The sequence below is a fragment of the Citrus sinensis genome, chromosome 7, assembly GCF_022201045.2.
Source record: "Citrus sinensis cultivar Valencia sweet orange chromosome 7, DVS_A1.0, whole genome shotgun sequence".
In the NCBI taxonomy this organism is placed as follows: Eukaryota; Viridiplantae; Streptophyta; class Magnoliopsida; order Sapindales; family Rutaceae; genus Citrus; species Citrus sinensis.
In genome coordinates, this window is record NC_068562.1 from 2,388,184 (window position 1) to 2,407,767 (window position 19,584).

The following is a 19,584-nucleotide window of genomic DNA, read 5'->3' on the forward strand; positions in this document are numbered from 1 at the left end:
TAAAAGGGACTAAAGTCCAATGAATTGCGAGGAAGTCAATGTATATAGTAAATTGTAGAACCCATAAGATTAAAGAAAATTCAATCAATGAAAGACTGGCTCCAGGTACATTTTACATACACGCCTTTCAATTTTACCCAAGTCAATCCTGCACATAAAACTAAAATCCCAAATTAACAGAACCACACAGAAAGAATGAACCCCATTATTATGTGAAACAGTCGTTCTTCTTCCAACTTCCAAGCATATGATCACCAAATGGCTGCAGTTAGCAATTTCAAGCTTGTAATTCTTTTAGTTTGGCCACTCATATCCTTTGTTTGGGGGTGGGAATCTCCCGGGAATCACTCGATCCTCCATAATCGCTGCTGGCAAAATCTTGGCTTCCCAATGCTAATTGTCTGAACTTCTTCATGTCAGCATTATATGAAGTTGCACTATACTCCGTGCTTGTATTCGACGCACTAAAGGCAGAGCTCTGACCAGGCCTTACTCCATCATTTAAGTCGTCCAGCGAAGAATCTCCTTCTAGTGCGCGCACAATCTGTTTTCCATCACAAATTCATAATCAATCATTCTGAATTATTCAACGAATCAAGCAGTGTATGTTATGCCAATTTATACACAGATTAAGCCCTTTTTTCCCCCAATAGAATACACACGAGAGAAACATTTCATACCTGGCTCATTTTTGGGCGCTTTCTGGCAGAGTGACGAATGCTGGCAGCACCACACGCAACCAAGCGAGCCATTTCGTGAGGGACGTAGTTATGCTCCAAGCGCGGATCAACAAGCCCATCATAAATGCCATCCTCCAATGCAGCACCCAGAAGTGGTCTAGCCTGTATATTATGTGCCCAAGAAATGATTTTAATTTTATAACTGGAGAAATGAGAAGAAGTATGAAATTTACTAGGATGACATCATTTTATATTGCAAGGGTGGAGGAAGCACTAACCCATTCTACTAAGCTGTCTTCCATCATAGTCATATCAACAGGTCTCCTTCCGGTTATCAGTTCCAAGAGCATGACACCAAATGAAAAAACATCGGATTTCTCAGTTAGTTTGCCACTTGATGCATATTCCGGAGCCAAATACCTGCATTTGCATCACAAGGATTCCCAGATTAGTGGTTTCATATTAGCATTCCCTGATTACTTGTACTTTAAGTCACCAATCCAATATCTTGCAGCGTTCAATTCCTGCATTGAATGTGAAGTTACGAAGTTTTTCTGCAAATTGACTTTGCATATTTACCCATATTATGTAAGTAATGCTAAATTCATCTCTTCATGTAACTTAAAATATAACTACAGTATTGTTGGTTTGGTCGTCATTGCTAATCTTGTTTGCTTACCCAAATGTTCCCATTACACGTGTAGAGACGTGAGTGTGATTGTCATTAGACAGCTTGGCCAATCCAAAGTCAGCCACCTGTAAGAAAAGGTTAATGGCATGATCAATTAGCTTGAAGATCGCTTAACGAAACATTCCAACACAAACAAACAGCCAGCAGAGATTCTGCTTATTCTCGTACTAAGACTTTCATAAATATGCAAAAACGGATACCATGGCCTCAAAGTTGTCGTCAATAAGAATATTAGCCGCTTTGATGTCACGATGAATAATCCGAGGATGGCCTGAAGAGCAAATAATAGGCAAATGAGAATAGAATAGGGGGAGGGAGGCAGAAAGAGAGGCTAAGAAATTGTCTTACAATCTTCATGTAGATATGCAAGCCCTTTTGCAGATCCCAGTGCAATACGAACCCTAGTAGCAAAGTCCATGACCGGTCGATTTTCTCCTGTAGCCAAGAAAATTTATTATGATGATAATCAGACTTCAGCGTAATAAACTTCTCATAAACTTGTAACAATTTTGACTTTAATATATTTCACCAGTTATGAAATTTTTAAGTAGAGGTGTGGTTTACCATGGAGATGATACTCCAAGGTCTTATTGGAAACAAATTCATAGACCAGCATCCGCTGCCCGCCAGCAATGCAATATCCAACAAGTGACACAAGATGGCGATGATGGACACGGCTAATGATTTCAACTTCAGCTGAAAATTCTCTTTCTCCTTGCCCACTACCAGTCTTGAGGCTCTTAACTGCCACCTCCTTTCCATTAGGCAACACGCCTTTGTGCACATAACCAAACCCTCCCTGACCTAAAAGATTGGACTTAGCAAACCCGCCAGTAGCAGCCGCAAGCTCATCGTACGTAAATGTGCTTTTGTTGAATCCAAGAGCAATGTTTGGCGAGGGAGGCGGCAAGGGTGGACGGGCAGGGCCAGAGAATTGGGAACTCATTTCACCACTGCTGCTCATCATTGGCGGAGGCGGAGGAGGTCCCGGCCAATTTCCACCTGGTGGCGGGGGTATATTGCCTCCAGTGTGGTCTGGTCCCTGCGGATGACTGTGCCAATTTTGATGCTCTGGATGACCATGCCAGTTTGGAGCATGTCCGCCGCTGTAATATGGGTCCCCACCTACATGTATAACACATCAAATTATATATCAACAATGCTAAAGGCAGCAACATCATGGGTGGTAAAATTGTAAAACTAATGCATGAAGCAGAGAGGTGGTTGTTCGTGTGGAATTGCTGAATCTGCTTTCGGAAAGCATAACACACAAGGATTTATATGCGTTCAAATTGTAGGAAAAAAAAAAGCTTAGAAATCTAACAAAATGCAGCATACAATTAGCTAAAAATTAAACTAGCAGCGCAATTCCAACTGTCTTAATACTATTGGACAATCCAAATTGCGTTTTATTTTCACATAAAGTGATGCAATGGGGTGCAACTGAGAATTACTGCATAATTGTAATCAAATACAATTCAATTTGGTGAGATACTGTGAGATTCTACCAACTAAAATCAATCACCAGCCACAAATGATCCCATGCAATTCAAAAAATTATTCACAACTTGTATTAATCAATTTCAGTGCATTAATTCATTTATGTCTACTAGAGCATAAGACTGTTGCTAAATATCACCTTTTTTGAAATGGTTGGAATGATCTCCATAGTAATGCATTGGTTGATTATGTCTCTTCTTCTTCTTCTTATTGGCCCTCACAGCACAAATGATGATCATGGCAATGAGAAATATCCCCACACCAACTGCTCCTATAACTGAATATGTTACGTAATCATCCCCACTGCTACTGCCATTGCTACTTTTTGAGGACGATGAAGATGATTTTGGAGTTGAGGATGAGTACTTCAGCGGAGGAGGCGGCGGCGATGATTTCTTAGCAGGGGGAGGGGGTGAGAAAACTGGCGGGGAAGGGCTTTTGTTGTTTGAAGGAGAAGGCGGAGTCGGAGAACTTTGTGAGGAAGGCGGGGGCGGGGGTGGGGAGTTTTTGGGAGGGTCCGGCTTGTTGTTATCTGAGGTGGGTGGGGATGCAGGAGGCGGTGAGGAAGAAGTAGCTGGCGGGGGGGATGAGGGAGGCGATTTAGAGGGTGGTGGGGATGAAGGCGGGGGAGAGGAAGGCGGAGGGGAAGCAGGAGGTGGTGAAGAGGGTGGCGGAGAAGAGGATGGTGTGGATGAGGGTGGTGGTGTGGCATCTGAGGAATTTGATGATGGCGGTGCAGGAGGAGAACCTTCTTCATTTTCTGTTTCTGTAACATTGTTGCCTTTAGCCATTGTTCAAGCTAAAGAACTTCCACCCCAAGAAACTCCACCTCTTCCCTAGCTAATTAACTGCCAGTGTCAAAAGTCTTTTCGAGGACCCTGAAGATATTGATTAGATTCAAAGACTGTGAACCATTGAATGAATAATCAATCAATTCATGTAATGTAGAATGAAATTAACTAGCCTGTAGACATATAAAATTTTTTCCAGTATGACAAAGCTAGATAACATAAATTATTATTGTTTTTTGTTCTCCCTGCTGCAACACCATCATCAACAAATGCCAAACCGTTTTCCTCTTGCCTTAATAAATTATATCTGTTAAACTAATAATGATGTCCCAAATTAAAACACTGTCAAAAATTACAAGATTATTTTGTTACAGCATATGCATGGCTAAAGAATTCCGATGTCCGAGAAGAAAATTCAAAAAAAAGGGAAAAAAAGGGAAAAAAAATACCTTGAATGGAGAAGATTGAAGGGTTCTCAAAAGGGGAAGAGAGAGAAAGGGCTTTTCTTGGTGAAATTCCTAATCTAGATTAGCTAATGGAAACCTGTCATTGTCCTCTGGCTTTGCGAGAAAGCAGGGCTTCTTTCTCCCTCTTTCTCTCTCTCTCTCTCTGTGTCAAACTTCTGTCTTTGCCAACATTAGTTTAGTTTAAGTTGGTTATTCTTTTTACCATTTCCTATCTCATTGCGTCCAATCACCACCTTTAATTATTGTTACTATCAGTTTAGCTTTTTCAAAGAGGAGTGGGCAAACAATACCTTCAAAAATAGATGTTCTCTCCGCTGTGAACGCTGGGCTTTACGCTTGTAACAAAGACAACCTCAAACAAACCGATTAAAAGCTTATTCTATAGGATCTTACTGATCTATCTCCAACGTACAAAACCGAAAACTCGTGGAAAAAATACAACAGTCTTATAACCCAGCTCATTTTCGAAACTAAAATATATATAGCTCAACAGCAGAGCTTACTTTTAGCACCAATATGTTGTGGAAGTATATGTTCAGCAGAGCTGGGGCATGGCCGATGATCATAGATCCTTTTTATTTCACACACCAAATTTGCTGATGCGTTTTGGTTCTCTCATCGAAATAATATAATGGATCGGCAAGATATGCTTTGGGTATTACATTCGAAATGGTATAACAACAGAACTCCTACTGCAACACATCCAATAAGGATTTTATCTTTCAATATAACAGAAAACTTAAAGTTTGTCCAAAACCACCGCTAGAGAATCATACAGTAGCGTAATGAAAATTCAACTGCGGCCCCATGACTGCAATTGTATCATACCAATGAAGAAATCATTTACATGGTTACACTCTACAGTTCAGAAGGACCATCGAGACTAATTGAAGCTTCTAACTCCAGCCAGTTAAAATGTTGAACCACTAAACACTAAACTCAATTTACAGATTTTTCTGAGACTGAAGAGAAACCTTTTACAGGATCCCCAATAATAGCTCACAACCGCATGAATCTGAACAGAACATCAAGAATGAAAAATTCCAAACGGTTCAATCGACCATATCCCACTTTAACTGAATCCAAAGTTTTCTTCAGTACTGACATCGAAATTTGAAAGAACAAAATATCATCGAATCACTAGGCCTAAACAAGAACAAATTCAGAATTGAAAGCTTCCAGACGGTTGTTGACTGACTTGCAACAAAAGGAGACCATCTCTACTTCAAACACCACTCTTTTAGTTGCAACATAAAACTTCTGATCATCATCCATTCAGATTGGCAGTAGGATACCACAGGGACAAATCTTCCAAAACTGCTACTTCGCCACAGCTACCAGGGAGTTTATGTAAGGCAGGCAATTTTGAAATCCTTCAGTGCCCGCCTCGCTTACAACTTGCATTTTCTGTGCTTTCACATGATAAGCTATCACCTTATTGGGGAGCAGAATTATCAGGATGTCACTATTAACACATGTTAAAACCCGACAATCTGAAAATGTTTCCCCAAGAACTTCATGCTCAACTGGAATTACGCACTTCAAGCTCATATCCAGGTTCCCATACACACCAATTAAGCATTCTCCATCTTGTATTTGTGGGAGCATGTAACACAACTCTCCATGCATCTGCGTCAAAGCACCGTGCGGTCCACTGCCGGCAGGGAGTGGCAGAGTCCCATACTGCTCATCCTTCAAATCAAAAACAAGAATTGCACCTGATAACGATGTCCAATAGACAAACCCGTTCATGTAGAACCCGTTTATACTCAGTTTAAGAACATCTGGCTCCGAGCAGATCGTTTCAGTAGTCCTCCAAGACTTAGACCTTGAAGAGTAAATCTCAAAAAAGATAATTGAAACATCAGTTTGATCGACGGGAACAGCACAGACGACCTCATAATGTGCAGAAAAACCGAGTGCACTAGGTTCAAAGACAAGTGCTACAGCTGTTTCAGGCCCATGGAAAAAGTTTGGCTTAGGAAGCTCATGCCATTCCTTTGTCACAGGGTTGCAAATGTAGTAGAAAAAGTTCCCAACCTCAAAAACGCTTTGGCAGCAAACTAACCCATTGCATGTGGTTCTGATATTAACAAGTTGGGGGAAGAAATTAAAAGAAGGGCTGGGAATGCCATAAGCATCCTGATTGAAGGAGATGAATGAGGGGTCTGAGCCAGGAGATTGACAAATAAGACCAGATATGTCTTTGAAGTGTGTAGTTTGTAAGTGAGCCAGAAAAGGACTGCTTATCCATCGATTCCACTCTTTGGAGACAGCTTTGAACCTGCAGAGCGATTTCGCTGGAAGAAAAGGGAGAACGTGCTCCATTGTGACATCTGATAGGCCAATGTTCTTCTTCAGCTTTACGAGCCCAGGAAAATTAGCATATTTTGCAAACCATGGATGCTGAAATCAGAAATCGTATCAGAATAAAATGGAAATTACGTGCAAAGCAGCCAATTCTCTACTATTTCAAACCTTCTGAATTATGTTTTCGTGAATCCAAGTTTTAACAAAATAACTCTTAGTTCTTGCAAAAACCAGGCCTATCTAAAGAGGTATCACAAGACCATTAAAAAGACCATCAAAGTTTATGGTAGCACAGACATGCAATGTCATGCTGCTTACATAATGACTATAGGGAATAGATATAATGGATAGAGCATATTTCATGTAAAACATCCCCTGAAGGCTTATCATTCATTTATTGATCGCATGAAATTAAACAATATAAAACTAAAACGAAAAATCAACTGAGACATACCGCATCAGAAGTGCTGCCCAGGAACCTTGTGTTCACAGGTAGATTATCAAAATCGTCAAGAACGTAGTCAGCGTTCTCTTCTTCCGTCGTTTCTTCCATCACTTCTTCCTCGAGGTTGTCATTGCCTAAATTCGCCATTATACCTACAATTACAAAATATTTTAGGTGAGAAATTCAGTAGGGATTCAGGAATGTAAGATCCAATCCATCACCCAAGCCTACCATCATCTAGCACCTAATTTAAATAAATAAAAAAAATAAAACAGAAGAGTTAATGGCTACAAACACCCAACAAGCAAATACGGAGAACGGTTCAAGAAATCATCCCACTTGACTAGCCAACAAAATTGATAAAACCAAGAACTAAGAATCACATTGACTAACCCCGACCCATCAAAAAGTGAATAACTATGAAGCATGGATGACTAAAAATGCCGAGAAATTCTATCTTGATTACCAAACAGAGTAATTTTCTTTTGAGTTGAGAAGAGAAGATTAGCAAACCCGGGATTTTCACAGTTATCTTTGTTACTGTTATTTTTAATTGCCTGAAAAGCAACTTAATTTTTGAAGATTTCTTAGCATGCAAGAATCCAAGATAAGTGGCGAGAAACAAACAAACGAAACAGACAAATTAAGGAAAGCAAATTAAATTCTCGATATCTGGAATTTAATTTCGCTTAAAATATTGAAATGCACAGAAATCACAAAATTGAACCTCACTAATTCTTTTTCTTTACGTTTCAATTGTAGTTTCTCAGCAATATAACACATTCACACAAGATTCAAGAAAGAAAATCGCAGAACACACCCCCCCCCCAAAAAAAAGAAAAGAAAAAACAACAGAGAATCGCAACAAAATCACTCACAAGCCATGACCAAGATTCAAAGAAGAAACAGGCCAGAACACACAAAAAAAGAACTGAAGTTGAAGGTTTTTGAAAAACATACCAAGAAGAACGAGATGATACGCTTCAGTAGAACTAGAAAGTGAAAATGCGTGAAAGCAGCAGCTTTTCAAACCACAGAAACTGAAATTAACAAGCTTTGATTGCAAAAAGAAAGAACAAAGGAAGGCCAAAAGTGATAACAATCTCTGCTTTTATAAAAGAAGAGTGCGGTGCTGAGTCGGAAAACTAACGAACTGCAATAAGACTTGACTTTGCGTCACACGTGGCGCCTTTTCATTGCGTCGGCAGCATACAACAGACAAACCATGGTCAATATTCCAAGGGTTAGAATTTTCTTCGTGGGCACGTAAACCGTGTGTCACAAGTCTCAAGCAGACTCGTATTTAAGAAATTAAAAAGCTAAAAATTTTTACCAAAAATAAATATTTTAATTAATCAATAAAGTTCAGGTAAAATACGTGCCATTTTTATCATGTTGACACGCGCCTTTACTTTAATAACAATTTTTTTTTTTTTTTTACAAATCCTTAACCGTGCCGATTAATTCAACTGAACTACTCAAACTCACTTAATTAAACTCACTTAGTTTAATTAATTCTATTCGTAAATTTGTAAAGAGAATCCCGTTATCTAGTTTTAGAGGCTAGACAAAAATTATAATTAAATTAAACACGAGTCAATCTCAGACAAAGAGTAGTTGCTTTCAGCTTTAATATGCACCACCAAATAACCCCTGCTTGGGTTAGTTGGCATCTTTGATTGAGTCCTCTAATGTTTTGGGAGTGGGTTTTAGTTGTATTGTGTATATAATCTTTAAAAAGAAAAAGAAAAAGAAAAAGAGCAGATTGGCATTTTTTTTTCTTTTTGGGGCAAAACAGAAAACTTCAATCAAAAGTAGTATTTAACAAAAATTACGTTCCTATTAATAAAGTGGGAGATCCATCATTTTAATGAAGGTTAATTTTTAACCACACCCACGTTTATCAACAAATGTCATCCCCTGCTTCGATGGAATCATCAAACTGCACCCAAACTGTTACAAAAAAAAAATCATTTAACAATAATTTTAGCCCCAGATGCTACAGGGTCAAGTCGTCCCCTTCAACAATCTCACAAAACTCCAATTTATTCAGAAACAAAATTATTTAAACTGTAACACACGCTTTCGTTTGTATTATAGTTAGTCCCAAGTAAATATCATAAACTCATTCTTTCCTTTAATGGTGGAAGAGATTAATTCATCCGGTAAGTAATCGGTAGAGCTCAAGGAAAAATACGTAGTAGTAAATTATTGATTTTTTCAGGTTTCAAATCTTTAATAATGTTTTTATTGACCCACCCTAATTATGCTTGATTTGAAATAGCAACGTGTTTGGGCTTGTCCGTAGTTTAATTAAACACAACCACTTTAATGTGGAAATTGCATACAATATATAAGCCATTGGTATAGGAATTTCTGCATTGAGAAAATTCCGTGACAGTTCTCGGTTTTGAACAAGAAGTACAATTTCCAAGCTTCAGAACTCTTCTCAGTCTTGACATTGAACTTTCAGGAACCATTCATCTTTCAACATCATGGACCCTCAAAACAAATAGAATATAAAAATAAAAAAGTTACTAGAATCCAGATAGTCCTCATTTTTAAGAAGAATCCAAAATTCAAAATACCCTTTTGGGTTTCAATAATTAATCCAATTAGTGCAATTCGGAGACGACAGGGACAATCTGGTTCATGCAAGATAGCTTCTCCACAGGAACTAACCTATCTATGTAAGGCAGGGAATAGAGTGATAAGCTATCACCTTATTCGGAAGCACAATTATCAACATGTCACTATTAACTCATTTTAAAACATGACAATCTGAATCATTTATGCCCCCAACAACTTCAGGTTTAAGTGAAATCACAAATTGGAGGATCATATTCAGGTTCCCATACGCATCCATTTTGCATTCTCCATCTTCTTGTTGTTTGAGGAAGCATGAAACACAATTCTTCATGCCTCTGTGTCAAAGCACCATGAAATCCGCTGCCTGCAGGGCCAGGAAGTGGCAGAATCCCATGCTGCTCCTTCTTCACATTGAAAACAAGAACTGAATGACATAATGCTTCCAATAGACATTCCCCTTTATGTAAAGCCTGCTGCTGGCTGTTTCCAGAAATCCAGCTCCGTGCTCATTGTCTCAGAAGTCCTCCTAGAGTTTGTACTTGAAGAGTAAGTTTTGAAAAAGATGGCTCATATATCGTCTAAAGCAACAGCAACAGCAACAGCACAAACAAGCACATAACTTGCATCAAAACCAAGTGTAGTAGGTTCATGTGCAAGTGCTATCACTGTGTCAGGTCCATGGATCAACTTAGGCGTGGGAAGCAATTTAAATTCCTCAGTCAAAGGATTGCATACGTAGTAGCGGCACTCTCCTTACGTTGGCAGCAAAGCAAGTGGTTTTGATACTGATAATACGAGGCAAGAATTCGAGATTGCGACTTGGATATCCATAAGCTTTTCGGTTGAATGAGAGGAAGTGGGGGTCTAAGCCCGGCTGTTGACAAATAAGACCGGAGATGTCTTTAAAGTACATAGTTTTGAATGTGAGCCAAAAAGTCACTGCAAATCCATTTGTTCCACCCTTTACAAACAGAATTAAACCTGCAGAGCGTTTTTGCTGGAAGAAAAGGGAGAGCATGCTCTTTAATAATATCTTTTCAGGCATGCAAGCTTCTTCTGTTTCTGTAATCACCAATCATTTGAGCGGTTCAGCAAAGTAAAAGAAAGCGAGGCTAAAACGTTTAAAAGCATTTAGCATGTGTGACAGTCAATTCTTGTATTTCAAACCTTCTGAATTAAGTGTATAAAATTTGTCCTACTTGTAGAGTTGAATCTTAACTCTTGCCAAAACAAATCTAATCCTAATTCACACTAGCACCGCAGAAACATTAGAAAGAATGGAATCACTCAGTTTTCAAATCTCCATTCATCATCTTCACAAAAGATACTTTAAAAATTAAAACATAGATCATCAAGGGAATACAGGGGTGCCCAGAATCTGAACAATTTTCCTTCAGCAAGTAGCAATTCCTTATGAAGAGAAACAAAGTTGTCGATGATCTCTTCATCATCCACAATGTCATTCTCTGAATTCATGTTATTCTCTAAATCCAACATTATACCTACAGTAAAAGCTTAATGAATTAGTCCAAATAACACTGTGTTCAACTTATTTGATAAATACACAAGTAATCTCAGACTGTAACCGAAAAAGAAAACATTTGCCGATAAAAATTGCAGCAATCAGAAGCATTAATCACTGATAACATTAACTATGAGAATTTAATGACCAAAGAAAACCCTGCAAACTTTAATGACCGGAAGCGTGGTAGAAACTCAAATCAACACCACAACAACTTCAAGATTCTATTCCTGCTTGATTGAGGAACAAAGTTTAATCCAAAAGGCTTTCATTTAGAAGATAACAATAATGAATTAAAGAAAAGAACAAAAAGCAACCCCATACAAGATGTAGAATGATAACTCTATATCCTTGTTGTGGCACCTTTTGTCTTTAGATCAGACCAGCAGCTTAATTCAATTAGAGATTAGTTAGCACAAACTACAGCAAACAGAATTATAAGAAAAGGGGCCATTCAAAGATTACTTGGCGTACAAGGCACCAGATGAAGTGTGGAATGTCGCAAAAAAATCCTTTTTTAGTTGCCCTGTTATTCTTTTGTGATCCTCCATGTTTTCTCAGTAATCGGACATTAAAAAATTATTTTCGCAAATAAAAATAACTTCGTCCTTTTTTCTTTTTTCTCCTCTATTCGTTTAGTTAGAAAAAAAAAATACAAATAACATAAATGACCAAGCTACATAAAAAAATATGTAATTATTATTTAATACACGAAAATTATTAATTAGTGACATATAATTTAAAATATAAATTAAATTTCTTCGAGTCGTGACCCGAGAATTACGGTAACAGCAGACTTGACCAAAAATTGATAATCGCGAGGAGTGAAGACTTTATACCCTCCAGTCCTATGACTTTATTCGTATGCAGTATGCACCATCAATCAATCGTTCGTTAGACGGATAAATTTCAAATGAATCTGTTGGTGTATAATCTTCCCACGGAGAGCTGTCCCTTCGGTTTTTTAAAAGAACCAATCACACGCACGCTTTTAAGGGAAAAATCCTCTCCTGATATAAATTTTCATGAGTTTTTAATGATTTTGTATTATGTGTATTTAAATAATAATATAATATTATTTTTTATTTTTTTATTTATTAACTATCAATCACTCATGTATAATTTTACTCAATAAAATATCAGATTATGAGAAAATCTTAACTCCTCATTTTTATTTTTTTTAGTTAGTATTAGTCAATAAAAGATAATTTTTTAAATCAAAGTCAACAAAAGAAAAAAGTCTTGGCCCTCCAAAAAACTATAATTATTTTTAATTTTTTTAGTTTGAAAATAGTCTTATCTGTTTGACGTAAATTTTCTGTAATGCTTACGCGCTTTTAAATTACACGCACAACGCTTATGACATGCGAAGTCAAGTTCTTGCCAATTTTTTTTTTTTTTGAAGTCTGTTATACACAGATATTACTGACATTACATCAAACATTACAATTAATATTTACAATCATACTATATAACTGGGACCACCACCATACATTGACACACTGAAGTATATGCCCAGATATTTTAAACCCTCTCTAATATTCGAGGGGTGCCTGCTCCACTCACATTTCGTAAGGGAGAGACTGTCTCCACTCAATTAATTAATAATTGAGGAAGAACTGAAACTAACCTCCATAATGCTCTTATGGAGGCTCGAACCCTTGCACTCAACATTGTAAGTGCAAGGCTTCTCCCATTGGACCAAAGGCCCATTGGTAAGTTCTTGCCAATTTACTGACACCTTAGCACACAAATATCAATCTCCATATGTTTTAAATAGTTGGAAATTCTTGGAAATTTTTAGCATAACTAATAGTGATTCAATAATAAACGCTTATTGGCCTCAGCGCGGAAAAGGCAGAACTCCTTTGGGTCCCTTCGCAACAATCAAGGAGAATGGTGCTCCAATTCTGAAGAGGTAGATGTTTTAATAATTGATTACTTTAAAAACTTATTTACTTCTGATGGATGCCATACTGCCGAAGTAACTCAGTATGTGGATAAAAGAATTACTAGTGAGCATAACTCTATGCTTTTAGCCCCTTTTTCTGCCATTGAAGTTAAGGAGGTGGTTTTCAGTATGCATCCGGATAAGTCACCAGGGCCCGACGGGATGAATCTTGCGTTCTACCAAAAGTTCTGGCACATTGTTGGTGAGGATGTAGTTATGGCTTGTCTAAATTTTATTAAGGACGGTTCCTTTCCGAATGGGCTAATGATACTTCCATTGTTCTAATTCCCAAGAAGCAAAGACCTGAATGTTTATCGGATATGAGACCAATTGCTTTATGCAATGTGCTGTATAAAATTATTTCTAAAATGCTAGCTAACCGCATGAAATTAGTCCTTGATTTGATTATTTCAGATTCTCAAAGCGCCTTTATTCCAGGTCGAGCCATCACTGACAACGTCATCATTTCCGCTGAAATCATGCATTTCTTAAAGCGAAAGAGGCAAGGAAAAAATGGAGTGGCTGCTTTGAAAATTGATATGTCTAAGGCATATGATAGGATTGAGTGGGGTTGTCTTCAAGCTATGATGCTCAAGATGGGATTTGATGCGAGGTGGGTAGACTTAATCATGTTATGTGTGTCTACTGTCCAATATAATGTACTTCGTGAGGGTAAGGTGATTGGGCCGATTATTCCTTACCGAGGTCTTCGTCAAGGGGATCCTCTATCCCCGTATTTATTTATCATCTGTGCGGAAGGATTAAGCTCTTTAATTCGAAGAAAAGAAAGAGAAGGTTTGCTTCATGGAGTCACAGTTGCGAGAGGGGCCCCGGCAATCTCTCATCTGTTTTTTGCAGATGATAGCTTCCTTTTCTTTCGAGCAAATATCAACGAAGCATCCTTAATAAAGCAATTGTTGGCTGTGTATGGTCGAGCCTCTGGCCAAGTGGTTAACTTCAATAAGTCTTCAATTTCCTTTAGTGCCAATGTGTTGGATGGGGTAATACGGCAAGTCTGTGATGTTCTTATGGTTACGGATACCACTAATCATGGAACTTATCTTGGCTTGCCATCCTATATCAGCAGAAAAAAGAAGGAAGTCTTCAGCTATATTCGGGATAAGCTCTGGCAAAGGCTTCAAGGGTGGAGTTCGCGGATGCTTTCTCGGGCTGGCAAAGAGATTTTGTTAAAGACAGTGGCTCTTGCTATGCCTAATTATGCTATGAGTATATACTTGCTACCCAAAGAGTTGTGTAGAGAATTAGAAGTGATGATGAACTCCTTCTGGTGGCGGAGTAATCACAGTGGAAGAAAAGGGATTAATTGGGCTAAATGGGAATATATGTGTAAACCTAAAGGATGCGGTGGCCTTGGATTTAAACAGCTTCACCTATTCAACATTGCGATTCTAGGAAAACAGCTGTGGAGAATACTCACACGCCCTGATTCTCTTATGGCCAAAATCCTCAAAGCTCGATATTATCCACGAAAGTCTGTCTTTCAAACTTCTTTGGGCCACAACCCCAGCTATGTGTGGCGTTCTATTTTGGCTGCAAAAGATGTGGTGAGTCAAGGGAGTAGAGTGCAGGTTGGCAATGGAACAACGATCTCCATCAGCAAGACTCCTTGGCTGCCAGATCTCATGGATGGTTTTATTTCTTCTAATCTTCATGAGGAGCTTGCTGCAGAATCAGTTAGTAGTTTAATGCTGACAAACCAACGAGTATGGGATTATGATGCGATTTCGGACATTTTCAACTCAAGAGACAAAGATTTAATCCTGCAGATTCCTCTTAGTTCCTGCCAAGATGAAGATGTGTGGTATTGGTTGGCTGACTCTCGAGGTTGCTATTCGGTTCGTAGCTGTTATAAAATGTTAACTTCTACTTCCCCTGATCCCTTTGCGAGCGTATGGCGAAAGCTGTGGAAATTGAAAGTGCCAAACAAAGTTAAGAATTTCATCTGGCGAGCTGCGACCAATGTATTGCCTAATGCCACTAATTTGACATCCAAGAGGGTAGATATTCCCTCTACTTGTGCTGTATGTAATGCTCATGAGGAGACGGTTACACATGCTTTGATTGAGTGTAGTTTCGCTAAGTCTTGCTGGATCTCTTCCCCTGTGGGCTTTGTGGGCCACTGTTCTTCTTTCTTGGGGTGGTTGGATCACATCTTTACGCGTTGTGATAATGATGAGTGTAATGTTGCAGTAATGCTTTGCTGGAGAATTTGGATAAATCGCAATAACAGAGTATGGAATAACAAGTCTTGCTCAGTTCACCAGGTGCTTAATTCAGCTGGACATCTACTTTATCAGTGGCAGGCAGTAAAGAAGCAATTATATGATGTGAATGATGAGGGTCACGGGCTGGTTCATGGGGCATTGTGTTGGGAGAAGCCTAAGTTTGGATAGGTTAAGTGCAATGTGGATGCGGCTGTTTTTGCTTCTCAGGGAAGGATTGGGTTTGGTTGTGTGATCCGCAATTCGGAAGGTTGTTTTTTGGCAGCTCGGAGTGCTGGAATGACAGGAAGCTTTGGAGCACAAGAGGCAGAAGCACTTGGGATTCGAGAAGCTCTCAGCTGGATTAAAGAAATGCAGTTTCCTTGTGTTATTATAGAAATGGACTGTTTACAAGTGTTTCGAGCTTTGGCCGAGGAGGTTGCAGGTCTAAATGGGTTTGGTCTAATTATCGAAGATTGTCGGGCTCTTGTTAATTCTATAGGAGAAGTGCAATTCTCGTTTGTGCGTCGGTCTGCGAACTTTGCTGCTCACTCTGTGGCACGAGCAGCAAGTTCTTTGTCAGGTCCCCAGGAGTGGAACATCATTCCACCTCTATGGTTATTGAATAATCTGTAATCCTTTTGTTTAATGAAAATTATTCCATTTCAAAAAAAAAATAATAATAAACGCTTATTTATGAAACCACCCTTTTTTCTTGATTGAATTGAACAGAACCCAAATTTTAACAAATAACATCTGATTAATATCTATTTGATCCCATTTTTAATTAAAATTGAATTGAATTAAAAACAATTAACAATACATGCAATTCCATATCAAAATAAAACTGATCCAGGATGTAGCGCAATGGTTTTCAAACAACTTTATCTAACTAACCACCATAGTTCAAATTCTAGAAGAGGAAGAGGGTTAAAAATTGATTTAGGCTTTCCTCATCACAAAATTCTTCGCAAGTTCTCCGTGAAGGACCTATTTGAGCACAGGATATTCAATCAATAAATATGCATTACCTACTGCTAATCATAAATTGTATGACCCTCCATAGGCACAGCTTAAAAGCACAGTTCAAATCATAATCATAACCATATTGACATAAAAATAAGGACACCAATTATCCATGCACAAATATAAAACTCAAAACCATAGAATCTTTTACACTTTGTATTAGAATGAGTAAAACATATGCAATTAGTGAATCACGGAGGTATGTACCTGCATGCATAAAAGCTCTGCTAAGGACAAACCCAATGAATTCACATTCTACATGGGACCCAAAACACAAGGACCTGATTTCTCGCTCTTGACTTATCAGTCTATAAGCAGAGAGAAGGTACCTAAATATCAACAAGACTATTCACGTAAGGCACAACCCTCCTTTTACCATCGTCAGATTCATTTCCCAAGTGTTTAGTTTCTTTTGTCTTCAGGTTGTACGAATAAAGTGCTTTCCCTTTGCGTAGGATCACAGTATCATTCACAAGCAGTGATACCTCCTCAGGATAACCTTCAGCAAAAACAGATCTATCTAAAGTGAACAGATGTGATTCCCAAGCCTTGATGTTACTATACATCTGCATTGTATTAGCGTAGGCATTAGACAGCAATTGCACAGACAGATTTTGACGGAGTATACTGGCTGTACAAAACTTCCCATCCATCACACCCAAGGTCCCGTGGCCATTGTGGATCTGTGACCGCTCTGCTGACAGATCAAAAGCAAGAATTCTATTATTCCTTCCAGCCCAATAAACAATCCCATTCGTATAAACACCTGATCGTGGCAGGATTTTTAAATTGCCGAGGAAAATCTCCCCCGAAGTTTTCCAGGATTTGTCGCAGGAGGAATAAATCTCAAATTCGTATCCATCAAGTTCAGATGGAAAGGCACAAACCAGTTTGTATTCAGCTGCAAAGTTCAATATTGAGGGTTCAAAGATAAGCACGACAGCAGGATCAGAGCCATGATCATTATTGGGTTTAGGAAGCTTATGCCAATGTTTGGTAGCAGGATTGCAGATGTAGTAAGGATTGTATCCACTGTGACCCTGGCAGCAAAGTAGTCCATTGGAGGAGCTCCTAATGTCAACTGGTTCAGGCAAAAAACTCAAAGATGGATCTGGAACACCATAGGCTATTGGGTTGAGGGAAATAAATGATGGTTCGCTGGTGGATGACTGGGAAAAGAAGCCTGACAAATTACGGAAGGAATAAGACTGGTTGTGGACAAAGAATGGGGTCGCAATCAAGTACTTCCAGTCACGACAAACGCCTCTGCACCTGAGAAGTGACTTAGCAGGAAGGAATTGAAGGGCATGCTCCCTTATAATATCCTTGAGTTCCATGTAGATCTTGTTATTGCTGCTTTTCATAAACACAGTTGCATTCTTCCCCTTATCCATATTTATCTGCGACCAAACTCAAAGTTAATCAGCAAGCCTGCTACGGATATGAATAGATATTGAAAAGGGAAATATTTCCTGGTTCATCTGAACTCTTAAAAGATGGAAAATAATTCAGGATACATGTCATAGTTGTGGATTTTAGTTCTTTACTTCAATTCAAATGATTCACTATAAACTTTTAGTGAAATAACCAAACCAATGCTTCATTCTGGTATTTCCAAATTAGTGCAACTTTAACATTTTTCCCACATTTCACAAACAGTAATGTACTTGAAAGACCACAACTGCACTTGTATCAAGGTGATAACTATTTCATAGATCAATTTGAAATGAGATCTTTATCAGCATTTTTGGCCAAGTTGATAGGGTTGACAAATAGAACATTGCAATAGTGAACTTAAAGAAAGAACAGAATTACTCATAATTAACATTTACAGACAACAATACTCCAATTCAAATGAGTCGAACAACTTAAAACAAATTTTGGTTTAGAGTTGAAAAGGCGTCAACAAGTTCTCCAAACAGGCACTCCTAAGTGCCTGTCAATACTCAGTCTTCAATAATTCATAAACATATATTTCCATTTGCAAGAAACATTTTTGTACAGTATCCATCCACAATCCTTTCGTCTAATGAACATCGTGATATTTCAGTTTTATTCTTTTTTATAACTTCTGTTTTTTCTTTTCAGCTCTCTTGCCAAATCTTCTCCCTCTATCCGTTTCTTTTCAACAAAAAGAAACACAATTTTAACAATTAACTCAGTTCACATCGATCAAATAATAGCGGTAGGGCTCTGTTCCTTAGGTACAAAGCTAGCAAATTCAATCATTCATAAACAATGAGACTGTTTTTTACTCTTAGAGTCCATTGACCATTATCCATCCCAAACCCACACTGATTGAAATACTTTTACTCCACAACTGTTCTTCTTCTTTTTTTTTTTTTGTCTTCTCTTCTTTTCCTCTAGTTTCCCATTAACAAACAAAAAGCTACATAAATCTGTCACGATCAATTTAACAGAACAATAATTTTGTGTTGATAATCAAACTAACAAACCAGCTGGAGAGAGCCGAAAATGCAAATATTCAATTTAGCGCTTCTGTTTTTTAAACTTGTTTTCTTTACTTTTCCTCTATTTTTCTTAGCAACTAAACAATCCATGTAGATGAATGACCACAGATACAAAGATCAACTAAACGGGCAGTAGCAGACACTAATCACTGCGCTTAGATGAAAATAATCGCTATTAAGAAAAAGATTACCAAAGAATCAAGGATTAATCGCAATTAAAGACTGATGATTGAGTTAAAAAGTCATACCTTACTGGCCATGACAGCTATGGACTCGAGAGTTGAGCGATGGCAGAAGGCAATTTGATTCGTTTTAGGTCTTATATGCTAAAAGGGGTCTCTTACACCAAATCACCCCTATCGTTTGTCCAAAAACTCATAAAAATAAGAAGTTTCGTAATTTGATCACCTAAATCCCTATAGTTTTTAATTTTTCTCGAACAAGTCCTTTGACTTGATTGACCTTAAATTCAATATTGAGTTATTGTATCTTAATTGTATTGTGTCAAATTTAAGCAAATATAGATACAACTCATTTATTAATAATTTCAAAATATCAAAATACAGATACAATCTATTTATTAATTATGTTGATTCATTGAATATATTTAATACGAAAAAATAAAAATAAGTTTAAAGCATGAGAAATATGTCAATCAATTGTTAAAAACAATCATAAATAAGCTAACATGATATAAATACGAAATAAATAATTTTATAACATAATATAGTTTTAACATGACTACTTAATTTATCGTTCATATTAATTTTTTTTAATAATATTATCATATATTAATTGATATTCGTGTCATAAATGCGTAATCATATTAAAGTGATCGAACATTAATATGACACAATCATTTATAATATTTATTAATCGTATTAATATTTGTCAATATAATTTAAAGCGGTATTATATT

The 19,584-nt window shown here is 37.7% G+C and overlaps 3 protein-coding genes across 4 annotated transcripts; all 3 read right to left on the reverse strand.

Moving 5' to 3' along the window:
- Nucleotides 1-7: 7 nt before the first annotated feature.
- LOC102623005 (proline-rich receptor-like protein kinase PERK4) lies at nucleotides 8-8,010 on the reverse strand. 2 transcript variants are annotated; one of them, XM_052431640.1, is made up of 11 exons: nucleotides 7,845-8,010; nucleotides 6,894-7,036; nucleotides 4,420-6,535; nucleotides 3,011-3,749; nucleotides 1,936-2,496; nucleotides 1,720-1,806; nucleotides 1,572-1,642; nucleotides 1,360-1,436; nucleotides 959-1,100; nucleotides 681-842; nucleotides 8-544 (listed from the first exon to the last, which is right to left on the reverse strand). In XM_052431640.1, exons 4-11 carry the CDS (start codon nucleotides 3,660-3,662, stop codon nucleotides 308-310), a joined length of 1,989 nt encoding a protein of 662 aa, XP_052287600.1. In that variant the 5' UTR covers nucleotides 3,663-3,749; nucleotides 4,420-6,535; nucleotides 6,894-7,036; nucleotides 7,845-8,010; the 3' UTR covers nucleotides 8-307. The 2 variants fall into 2 exon arrangements, with proteins under 2 accessions (XP_052287600.1, XP_006467145.1); XM_006467082.4 differs by having other exon boundaries at nucleotides 4,112-6,535.
- Nucleotides 5,450-7,031, reverse strand: LOC102622106 (F-box protein At5g49610-like). Its single transcript, XM_052444410.1, has 3 exons — nucleotides 6,894-7,031; nucleotides 6,608-6,679; nucleotides 5,450-6,535 (listed from the first exon to the last, which is right to left on the reverse strand). Exons 1-3 carry the CDS (start codon nucleotides 7,029-7,031, stop codon nucleotides 5,450-5,452), a joined length of 1,296 nt encoding a protein of 431 aa, XP_052300370.1.
- Nucleotides 8,011-16,253: 8,243 nt separating the features above from the next.
- On the reverse strand, nucleotides 16,254-19,048 carry LOC102621822 (F-box protein At5g03970-like). The gene is made up of 2 exons (XM_006466714.4): nucleotides 18,914-19,048; nucleotides 16,254-17,594 (listed from the first exon to the last, which is right to left on the reverse strand). The coding sequence occupies exons 1-2, from the start codon at nucleotides 18,923-18,925 to the stop codon at nucleotides 16,524-16,526; spliced, it is 1,083 nt and encodes a 360-aa protein (XP_006466777.1). The 5' UTR covers nucleotides 18,926-19,048; the 3' UTR covers nucleotides 16,254-16,523.
- Between the last annotated feature and the right edge of the window lie 536 nt (nucleotides 19,049-19,584).

Excerpts from the sequence above, each read along its gene's own strand:
- LOC102622106 (XM_052444410.1), bottom strand. The coding sequence starts at position 7,031 with ATGGCGAATTTAGGCAATGACAACCTCGAGGAAGAAGTGATGGAAGAA. Across the intron at positions 6,680-6,893 it reads TGGGCAGCACTTCTGATGCG|ATAGGCCTGGTTTTTGCAAG; the intron begins GTATGTCTCAGT and ends ATACCTCTTTAG. Across the intron at positions 6,536-6,607 it reads ACGAAAACATAATTCAGAAG|CATCCATGGTTTGCAAAATA; the intron begins GTTTGAAATAGT and ends TTCTGATTTCAG.
- LOC102623005 (XM_052431640.1), bottom strand. The coding sequence starts at position 3,662 with ATGGCTAAAGGCAACAATGTTACAGAAACAGAAAATGAAGAAGGTTCT. Across the intron at positions 1,643-1,719 it reads TGCATATCTACATGAAGATT|GCCATCCTCGGATTATTCAT; the intron begins GTAAGACAATTT and ends TTTGCTCTTCAG. Across the intron at positions 545-680 it reads AGCGCCCAAAAATGAGCCAG|ATTGTGCGCGCACTAGAAGG; the intron begins GTATGAAATGTT and ends GATGGAAAACAG.